The sequence below is a fragment of the Microplitis mediator genome, chromosome 11, assembly GCF_029852145.1.
Source record: "Microplitis mediator isolate UGA2020A chromosome 11, iyMicMedi2.1, whole genome shotgun sequence".
Classification (NCBI taxonomy): Eukaryota; Metazoa; Arthropoda; class Insecta; order Hymenoptera; family Braconidae; genus Microplitis; species Microplitis mediator.
The window spans coordinates 20,095,219-20,107,257 of NC_079979.1; the positions used below are offsets into that span (position 1 = coordinate 20,095,219).

Genomic DNA, 12,039 nt, shown 5'->3' on the forward strand with positions numbered 1-12,039 from the left:
TATTGTGCATCACTGATTTATCAACCGAATGCAATTGTTGCACCGTATCGCTAATAATTTTACCCACTGGTTAAATCAACAAGAGCTTACTTTTAAACCTCATTCATTTTTCACACTGGCTGGATCAGCTACAGATAAATGGGTTACATGACTAAATAACTAATTCAAAATATATAATTTAAAATATCTGACGACAAAAGATCTAATGACAAAATATTTTAATCAACGATCATCGTTTTTGGTTTTAGATCAGGTTTTAATTATATCATGGTACAAGATATTTTTTGATTAGATCTAATTTCTTACACTGTAAAAAATCATCGGGGTAAGTCCAAGCGGTGTAAGTGTTAAAATTATCGGTGTTAAATTTACCCCTGAAAGCGGTGTGAAAATAATGCCGCCACCGGTGTAAATATTCTGTACCGGTGTTAAAATAACGCCACCACCGGTGTAGATATTTTTTACCGGTGTTAAAATATTTTACTTTGTGAATATTTTTACCTACTCGATCACTATACTTGTTAATAAATGACATTTTTTATTAATTTTCATAAAGAACTGACATTTTTTGTGTTTTATAATCTTTAAAGTTAATATTCCAAGCGGACGCAGTTTACCCTGCTTTTACACCGATTTTACTCTGCTTTTACACCGGTTACCCTGCTTTTACACCGGTATTACTCCGTTTTTACACCGGCTACCCTGCTTTTACACCTGTTACCCCGCTTTTACACCGGTTAACCCGCTCTAACACCGGTATTACTCTGCTTTTACACCGGTTACCCTGCTTTTACACCGATTTTACTCTGCTTTTATACCGGTTACCCTGCTTTTACACCGGTATTACTCCGTTTTTACACCGGCTACCCTGCTTTTACACCTGTTACCCCGCTTTTACACCGGTTAACCCGCTCTAACACCGGTATTACTCTGCTTTTACACCGGTTACCTTGCTTTTACACCGGTATTACTCCGTTTTTACACCGGCTACCCTGCTTTTACACCGGTATTGCTCCGTTTTTACACCGGCTACCCTGCTTTTACACCTGTTACCCCGCTTTTACACCGGTTAACCCGCTCTAACACCGGTATTACTCTGCTTTTACACCGGTTACCCTGCTTTTACACCGTTTACCCTGCTTTTACACCGGTATTACTCCGTTTTTACACCGGCTACCCTGCTTTTACACCTGTTACCCCGCTTTTACACCGGTTACCCCGCTTTAACACCGGTATTTTTAACACCGGTGTATTACTCCTCCTACACCGGTGTAATTTCATTTTTACACCGGGCAGAGTTAAAACAAGTCCATTTTTAAAACCGCTCTTTTTACAGTGTAGATATTTTGGCGTTAGATATTTAGGGTCAAATATTTAGTCGTGACACCGATAACAAATGTGGGCGAATTTTCATTTGCTGTGCAAGTGCGACAAGGATAGTACTGTTGTCTATTTGCGAGTTAATTTTCTCTGTGTTACGTATCATAGATTTAAAAAAAAAATAAAAAAAAAAATCTACTTACCACTTTGAGCTTAGCCTGTATTTCACGAAGTTTTCTCCTCGCTAGTACTTGAATGTGTGAAGAAACCTGCTTTCGCGTTCTCGTTTTACCGGTCCTAAGCTTTATATATCGAGCAATCAGTTCATTTCGACCTGTAATTTAAAATAAGTGTTAATTAAAAATTTATAAATTAATTATTTTAATTTTATTGTGTGCAAAGAAGATCTTTTAACATCTATGAGTGTTGTGAAATGAGAAAGTATATGTACATGTATATATATAGATATATAAACTTGTAGTATTGCTCCAGAGTTAAACATTTAGCAGCTACTTTGTCTATTTGCGTAATTCGCTCAGATGGAAGTACGATAAAATTAAAATTTTAACGGCTCAATTATTTCAGCATACGCGTAAATTAAAAATAAATAAATTAATTTAATTTATAAATCGTAGTATTAATAATTGTCAATATAAATTTCGATTAAAAGCAGAGGAGATTAAAATATAATAATAAATATAATTGAGGAGTTTTATTTAATAATCTGAAGTAGGGAGCTGCAGTATTTATGTATTTAAATAAAATACTTGACTGGATACTTTATGCCTGTCTATATGAATTATTTTATTTGCCGGTACGGGTAATGGACTTTACTCCTGTCTAGTGTAACAAACAGTTTAGTGGTCAAAGTAATTATTTATCGATCCGGAAATGAAAGGATAGAAATCGAAGAGGCGAAACAACTGTCTCATTAGATATATTGCGTTCCGAGTTAATCAATTTACACGTTTAATATTTTATTATTTATTTTTATTTCTTGTTTACGTACGGCAGGGGCTAAATTATACGCAATAGTTCGGTAATTTTTGATAAACGGAAAAAAAAGACGGGGGATAAAAGAAATTTTTTATATTTTTTTGCACGATATATTTAAAAAATTCGCGGATTAAATCCGAAGTGAATGCGAAGCAGATGACTATGGATTTTTTTAATACCCTTGGAGTAAAATTTACTCCAAATCGGAGTATTTTAATATTAAAACTCCGAATCGGAGTGATTGCGGATTTATATAAAATCTCTACTTACTCCGTATGAGCGGGAAATTAAATTTTTTTGAATTGATAAAATGATAAATTTTTAGAAATAATTAATTTCTTGACACCAAGATGGCGTCACTGGTAGCAATAAATAAAATGGAGTAGACATGATTATTTAAATTAATGATAATAAAAAAAAAATTTAATTTATGAGTTTTGTAATTGATATTGTAGTAAAAATAAAAATGCAAGTTTTTAAAAAAAAAAATATATAAAATAACGTTAGAGTGTATACTAAAGGGCCTTTGCAATTAAATGAAACGTTTCTCTCGTGAAATTTAATATTTCCGCGAAAAGCATCCGCCTACTTTTCCTTTGAAGACTCTCGAGAGACTTTGCCCCGACACTCGTCAACCCCGGGCTGCTTGGGTTAACTTCCCCTACTTTTTTCTCCTCTCAACCTCATTCCCACAGCCATCCGCGAGCACGATGAGCACGAGGACCAAGTATAAGTCTCGTTCTCTCTTGTCAGAGCTTCTTAATGAATTTTGAGGGCACCCCGGCACGGGAAATTCATTAAAGTCTAATCGCACCCACACTCTCACCCCTTCCCCCTTCTCTGAATTCATCCCGAGCCACCCCACCCGTCCCATCTTCTTCTTTTGCTTTATCACTGCTTCCTTTTCATGATCACTCTGCAATATTGATTGCACTGCGATTTAATTTTAATCCTCCAGGTCCACTATCATCCGTTCCCGCGGATATTAAATGCTCTATTAAAATAATTAAGACACCAAAATAAAAGCAGCAATGAAAACAAATAATTTAAAAGACGTGTACTGTCATCGTGTATTACTTATTAAAAATAAAAAGGGTATTATTGAGGTTAATTAACAGATACTTGAAGCATTTCGGGCGGCAAGAGTACTTGACCCTGTGCCCGACCTCTTGCATTACCAAACTTTAATCAATTACCATTATGATGGTCTCTTCTGTCACGACTAAATTTACTCTAGCCGATGCTTGGCATAAAAGAATAAATAATAAAATAAGAATGATAAGTTATGTGGGGAATTTTTGCAGGTTGAACAATGGCACGTAGACGAGGATTCCACATTCTCGATCGACAGAGTTCTAACTAGAGAAGCTGCCTACCGGGTGGTGCTGCAATGGGATGTAGTTATACGATTCGAGGTTATCCTCGTGCTGCTCGAGACAAAGGGTGCACGGGGCATAGTTACTTCCACGAACATTGTGGAAGCATCGGGAGTAAAATATCCGAGATTCCGGGAGAACCGCGTGATGACTCAATTTCGCAGGACCGTTAAATGGCCCCGGCATCAACTTGTACTCCTTCTTCTTCTCTATACATATACAAACTCTCTCTCTCCCTCCCTCTCTTCTTCTCCCCAATATCATTTACTACATCCTCGTATCTCGTGAATCAGCCACTTCACCGCAACTTCTCTACTGTTTTTAAACCGGCATTCTTCAAGGGTTGATTACGCCCTCAAAAGCCTAACCCACTCTCCCTCACTTTATTTCACTATTAATACCCTCTTTTATTTACTACAATATTTTAAATAATTACACGAAGAAAAAAGTATAGTAAAAATTACAATACTATAGTAATAATTACATAATAAGTTATTAAAAATTACTACACAGAAAAAAAAGTTATCTTGAGTCAAGAAAATATTTTTGAAGACAAACGTGTTTGGGAACCAAGTTAAGATTTTCTTGAGCCAAGAGAATTTGTCTTGGTTAAAAAAAATTCGTCTTGGTCGGAGAAGATTTCTACTTTATCTGAGAAAATTTAGGTCTCCAAAAAAATTTTCTTGAATCAAGAATATTTACCTTCAGTCGAGAATTTTTTTTTTCTGTGTATACGTGTAATGTATTTTTTGCTAACACAATTATATTTTTTTACTATCTGTATAGTAAATTCTACTATGTATAGATAAAATTAAAAGTTGGTGGGGATAGCATATACAAAGATGTATTACAAGTTCTGAAACTTTTGTTCGAAAGACACATCGGGTCGTCAGACATTGGAAAGGACTCGCGCGCGGGAGATCAGGGTTCGAATCTCGGTTGAATCCAAGCGATTTTTTAAAAAATAAAATTTCACATCGACACCAATACAGATGACAGAAATAATAATCAAAAATAATAAAAAGTTGAAAAACTATTAAAAATTTAATTTTATTTTTTTCCATTCTAATATAGTAAAAATTTACTAAATGACTTGTAAAATATGCTAATCTGTTTATGAATTTTTCATATAAATCATTAGCGTTTCAAAATTACTATCCAAATTTAGTAATTATTCTCATATTTTTTAGTAAAATTTACTATATTTTTTTCTCCGTGTACTTGAGTGCCCTTTCGAAAATTACCTTCACTGTGAAAGTTCTAATTCACACGGTCCTAAATTTAACACGTCCTGTAACTTTCACACAGCGTTGAAAATTCTAACACCACATCGCGGAAAATTTTTTACGGTGCAGATAATGAACACTCGGAAAAATGATGAGTTTAAATGATTCATCACTTGTAATACGCGGATTAAATCGCGTAGGAGTTTGAATGAAGTCAGTGGTTGTGCAAAAAGATAGAGACACTATTATTGCTATCATCATCATCATCATCATCATCATTATATTAGTACATACACGTGTGTATTGATGTACATAATAGTGTTGCGCCGAGTGTGGAGTAAATATACACTAGAGAAAAGGAAAGACGTACAGATATAGACTGGTATATATATTTATATACTTGTAGCAAGCTTGTGCGCGATGGGACACGACAAGCAATCAACGTAAATCACTTGGTTGATGCTCAATTTAACAAGAAGGGTCATTATGATCTTAGAATCAAGTAACGAGCACGGGAAATGCTCGATGCTTGTCGATATATGTCTGCAGAAAAGTTATGTACTACTCAAAGTTATTAAACTTTTGTAAATATTTATTTCCAGATATAATATTTTTAAAGTTTCATAAAATATCGAGCTTGAAAAATAGTCCCAAGTAAATTACTAGGTTTTTTTTTATATGGAGCACAGGGCAAGCAAATGATCTATTAACTGACTGTGCGATGGTTAAGTCACTTTGGCGTGGGTTCGTCGTGGGAATATACTTTTTCTTTTAATTTAACTGTAGATCAACGCATGGAACGTGATATATATATGTATATACATTCTCTCGTGTTTCGAGTAGTATATTAGAAGATGCATCATATATATGAGAAATGTATATATAAATGAGAAAATGCATGCGAGTTTGTACGAAATGAAATGACGTAGAGTAGGAAATAAAATAAACAAATGAAAAAGAGAAGAAATAAAAGTGAGATGTGAATATATATATATATATATATAGATATATATATTTATAAAAGGAAGCAATAACTTGAGTGTTATAACAGCAGATCTTTATCACCAACAAAATAACGGTTTCGCAATCCGTAAAACCGCTGATGCACTTTTCTTTATTCAACTTGTTTTATTTATCACACTAACATACATTTTATATTTATTTCTTATTTATGATATTCAATACAAATATAAAACTAGGAAGAGAGGTAAAACGGGAGAGGGGGGATTTTTTCTGTTCACTTTGAATATCATTAAAACGAAAAGATTGAAAGTATTTGAGTCCCCGAAAACAGTGTTTTCTTAAGTGCCCTCTCTCACACTAAAACCAAGTGTGTTACAAGTGTATTATTTTAACACATATTAAATGTGTCCCGAGTCGAAATTTAGAGCCTATATAGATCCCTATAGCCCTAAATAGATCCGATTTAGAGCCCTGTAGTCCTGTAGCTCCGACTTTGAACCCGGAGGTCCTAACATTCACTGAGAGGTCCGATTTTGAGCCTTCAAGTCCGACAATATTAGTCCCGTAATAAATTTGGATTCATTATAATTGAATAATTTATGATGTTTATTATTAATATTATTATTATTACAATAAACTAGGGCTACAGGCCCTAAATCGGACCTAATTTTAATTTTCATCAGGTCCTAGATTGAGCCCGCAAGTGCCGAAAACGGAAATTTGAAGCACCTCAGGGACCAAAATTGGACCTAATTTAACATAGAAACAGACTCTATTTAGAGCCAAGTCCGAAATAGGTCCGACTTTAGAAGGCTCTAAGTGGGCTCTAAATTTCGACTCGGGGTTCTATGTTTAAGGCCATAAGCGAAACTATAGTTTTTTGTAGTCATTTAAAACACGTTTCACGGTGTGTTAAATATCTATAGATTGCTTATGGCGTTTCAATGTTATTTGGCAAGTGTCTTAATTTTGACTACACACTTGGTTTTAGAGTGCATATATCGATAGTGTAAATATGTTCTTTTTTAAGTTATTAAGTGAAATAACTTTGGCATAAAGGGCTGGTACAGTACATGACCAGAATTATCTGAAGAGAGGTCCAGTGGAGCGGGTATTGAACTTGACGGACCCAAGTATATTAATGATAATTGATGATGATGATGATAGACAAACAGAAAGCAAGTCAAGCGCTTGTGCAAGTCCTCTACCTGAGTTCTGAGTGTGTGTTTCAAGCTTGTTTATCTGATTAGCCAGACTCGAGAGCTAGTACTGACGATATGGCGCTTAGCTGGGTTTAGTTTGAACTTTGATTAAGGTTAGAGTTTATAGCCCTTAAGATTGTGCGCTACCAATACTCAGATCTCTCGAAGATTGCCGGCAATAACAACAAAAAAACCAATCCTCGACCTATTTATTTTCTTTGGTAAATAAAAATGAAAGTGAATTTGACACGGTGACTTTTGTTGGATACGTGACACCCTTTCCCGGTTATCGAATAGTCTGGAGATACAGACAAGTTGAGGACGGCTACCCTCGATATTATCCATGTGACGCCATTACATCCATCTTCTATTCTTTTATTTTCATTTTCTCCTTTCCTTGCTTTCTTTATTTCCTTCTTTCAGCTTTGTCTGCATCAGTTAGCTGTGTCCCACACTCACACTCACATCTACTCGTACTCGTATCACCTACATCAGCTACTACACCTTACCTACACCCTCGTGCTTTCAGAACCCTCCGATGACTCCAACATGCTCGTCCGGCTTCAGCAGAGTCTACCCTTCTTCCTCTCAATTCCCCTCTTCTATATTCACTCCACCGCTCTGCTCACTAATTGCACATTCTTCGCATAGTTTCGCCACCCTCTAACGTTCAAGGGCGAGAAGAGACGCAAGAGGGGACATCGAGCTCTTGGTCGTATCGTGGATGCAGCCAACCCGACTTTGCTTTCCTCACTCGTTTAGTATCACCCTCCAGTACGAACTAGTAGTAGCAGCAGTAGCAGTAGTAGTAGGAGTAGAAGTAAAGGTTCAAGTAGTAGTGGTACAGTCTTCAACAGACATTTTAGTCAGCTTTATCCTTTATATTATACTTCTTCCTACTATCACATCCTTCTTCCTTCCTTTGCTTCCTTTAAAGACAACTTTACACTGTCAACTCGCCACATATACATATCACGTCTGAATAAATTCCTTTATTTTCCATAACATTTTTAGCTAAATATTTATCATCCAACATATTGATTAGAGCTCCGTCTGTTTTTTAAAAAAAATTTAAAAAGGAGTAAAAGAAATTTTTTGTAAAAAATATCATCTGCTACGAGCGCAAACTACTGAAAATGTTGAGGAAAATTTAATTATCTGAAAAAAAGTCCTTTGAGTTACGTCGCTCAACCCCATAGTTGGGGATTGTAATCAAGAGCTCGAACTTTGGGTAATTTTTTCAGTGGAACGAAAGTCAAAAACGAACATCCGGATTTTTTTTTTTTTAAATAAAAGTAAAAACCATACTTTTTTTTTTGGAAGTTAAATGCAGGTAAATCACAGATTCCACCGTAAAACCCATCGTAAAATGAAAGAAGATTAAATCGACACTCTGTACACGTAAATTTACGATAACGATAAACGAGAGTGTGGGAGCTATAAACAGTCAAACTATCATTCTGCTGTGTACACAGAGTATATAGTGTCCTAAACTCGATTTTACGTACTACCGACTTGTATTTTATTTTTTATCTGAAAAAAAAAGTCGGGAAACTGTTAAAAAAAATATCCAGCGAATTCTTTACAAACTTTTTATCCCATAACATATATATATACCCAGTATATTTAAAAAATGAAAATATCCAAGTAAATTAAATTTTTAAAACTCAAGATAATATTTAATTATTTTTTTTTGTCGGTATATAATTGAATTTAATTAAACTCCGTGACATGTCAAAGTACTAGTGGCTATATAGTAAACTGACAGGACGAACAATGCAGCCGCAGATTATTACATAGCCGTCTCTCGGCTTGGCGTTATACGAGAGCAGCCAACTCGACCTCATGGTGCTTATGTCCTTGTCATCCTCTATATCTAGCTTCCGGTCTTTTACCGGACTTGGATACAACTTTAGATCCGACTCTTGCGCATGTGTATTTTATGTAAACCTTTTACTGTCCCTTTTCTCGCCCTCCTAAACTTCAACGGAATGCAATACCGCGCTAACGTTTTCCTTAAATCTCTTAATTAATTTTTGAACTTGATCAGCTCAATTTCCTGGGTACATTGAACTCAAGACTTGATGCGATTTATCAACTGCGGACTGAAGACGATATTTAAATTTAAAAAAGTTCAGTCCTCCGACTGAGTGAGAGAGTGACGGGATATAAAATGTCCTTTTCATAAAGGCTGGCTGTTGAGACAGAGAATTCAAGTCCGACGGTCAATAACTGGACACTGGCGTCCTCTCCTTCTCCACCTTCCCTCTGATCTTGTCCTCGCGCTCATCCTTCCTCGTCTCCGGGGCTGGCCAACGGGAGAGCCCGTGGAATACGACTTAACCCCGTAACGTTCCTGGGAAGATTGCTGCACCGACTCAGAAACCGCGTGTAGTACGTCACCTCTACTACTCTACATATTGCTGGACTGCTTTCCCAGCTATCTCTCGCCGGACATGCAAATATTGAATTTCTTTCCACCCCTCAAAAGCCATATTCCTTCTTCACTCTCCCCAAATGTCCTCATATACATTTTTTACATTTTTTTTACAAACTTCATTCTACTGACACATAATTCTTTTTTATCCAAGAAACTGCCGGCAAAATGAAATAGGGGCAAAATGGTCCGTACAAAAATTTTAATAAAAAAAAAAAAAAAATTTGCAGACGTCCCATTTTTCCCCTCTCTGCTTTATATTTAATGCGATAGACAATTAAAAAAATTTAATTTTAATTTCAGTTTCGCGTTGAAAGTAAATGGGAAATTTCTTAACACGAGTAACATTAACATGCAATAAAAATATTATGTGTAGAAATTTTCTAATAACAGAAGTTATATATAATTAGAAGTTACGTAATTCATGTATAATAATAATTACAAATAATATTATATAACGTAATTGGGTAAATTAATAAACTAACTTTGGATTAAAATTAAATTACAGTGAAAATTAAATTTTGAAATAATATACTGAAATAAATATTTGAATTTTGAATTATCAATTGTTATTAATTTGTGGTTTAACGTTAAGTATTAAATTGAATTTAATAAAAAAAAGAATAAAGACGTCGAATGAGAACGTCGCGTAAGATGGGAAGGTTATTGCTTAGATGGTGAGTAGACGTGGTTATAAGGTGGTGATGGTGGAACGATATGCTGGTGTAGGAAGCGTAGGAATAGAAGCAATATCGAGGCGGTCACGTAGACTGACCTCAGCACCGAGCAATAACGACGCTCGTTCTCAAACCGTCTAACCCCTCTGCTGACGCCTTTACATTTATAACCTCCAAGTACGATTCCTAAGGAAAACTATTGTACGCTGATACCCTCAGTATACCCTTAAGGCCATTCTCAGACAGTGCCCCCCACTTTTTAAAAATTTTCAATGACTTTTAACTGTCATAAGCGTATCCAATTTTTATCAATTAATTAAAAAAAAAATTAAAGCATTACTTGAAAAAAGGACAACGTAGTCGTAATTTCGCCGATGTATAGATTTAAAAAAAAAAATTATTTACACTTGATATCAATTAGGAATTAAACAAAATTCGTTAAATAAATTTCCGTAAAATTGTCCTGTCAATTTTATAATTCGAATTTTTAAATTTTGTTGGCTAAAATTTATTCAACAAATTTCGTTTAACTCCCAATTGATATCAATTGTAAGTAATTTTTTTTAAATTCTATATCTCAACAAAATTACGACTACGTTGTCCTTTTTTCAATTAACGTTTTAATTTTTTTTGAATTAATTAATAAAGTTTTAATACGGCTATGACAGTTGAAAGTTATTGCATATTTTTAAAAAGTGGGGGGCACTGTCTGAGAATGCCCTTAATATATATTTATTTCAATTTATCTTGCAAGTCAATAAAATATCTCCAGTCATTTTTTTAAAATTATCGCGCCGTGCTCTCTAGAACTAAATTAGTGAAAAACCAATAATTACTTGTGAATATTCACTAATCTAAATTGTCCAAAGTATACGACTATGAATTAGTGACTGTTCACTTTTTGAATTAGTAAAAAAAACAACATAAAGAATTAGTGAAAATTTCACTGATTGAATTAGTCAAAAATTTACTAATTCACTTGTTGACGAGGATTTATTTGGAAAAATATTGTATCGTTGCCAATAATATTGTATCAAAATATTATTATTATTTGTAATTGATTATAAAATTTTTTTAGCAACTTGATCGACTAAATTAACAATTAAAATTACTTTCATATGGTAAATATTTATATCATAATTATAACTCATAACCTGAATCTATTGTCAATGATGGTTTTGATTAAAGTTCGGTAAAAAAAGTTGGAGTAAAAATATAAAGCTATTAAAAAATAACAAGATGTATTATTTAGCAACTAAATTACACAGTAAAAAATATTGTGTATTTGTGTCGAAAACGGTTTGTGTTAAAAATTGTAGTGTGTTAAACTGACACAAAGTTTGTGTCACTTTATTTTGTAACATAAAAAATGTGTTATACACTCTTTATTAACACATTTTGTGTGTTACTGTGGATTCTTTGCGCCCTCTTGTGGCGATATTTCAACATAATCTTTGTGTTAAAAAGGGGTTACACAAAGTTTGTGTCGAAAATTAAACACAAATTTTGTGTCAACCGTTTTTAACACACAAACTGTGTTGATTTTACACAATATTTTTTACTGTGTAGGTTTTATTTAATTAACTTACTTGAATTAATACTGTTCAGTTGTATTTAAAAATTATCGTAATTAATTTTGCCCTGAATTTGATAATTCAATGATAGAATAAAAAGTCCTTAAGCGAGGCGCCACTAGTAATCATTGTAGAATCCGGGGAATCACTAATTTTGTCGTGAATTTTAAGATCACTATTTCAATTAGTGAAATTTTGACTTATTTAGTTTTAGAGAGTGGGTAATCAGCTCTAAAAATCACTTAGTAGAATTTTCACTGACTGCCAG

The 12,039-nt window shown here is 34.2% G+C and overlaps 1 protein-coding gene across 13 annotated transcripts in view; it reads right to left on the reverse strand.

Moving 5' to 3' along the window:
• The window catches only part of LOC130677030 (protein scalloped), an 84,973-nt gene that overhangs the window by 11,986 nt on the left and 60,948 nt on the right, over positions 1-12,039 (reverse strand). For all 13 annotated transcript variants that reach the window (XM_057483559.1, XM_057483558.1, XM_057483557.1 and 10 more), the window contains one exon: positions 1,524-1,654. In XM_057483559.1, the coding sequence (XP_057339542.1) occupies positions 1,524-1,654 (131 nt within the window). The remainder of the gene's footprint in view (positions 1-1,523; positions 1,655-12,039) is intronic.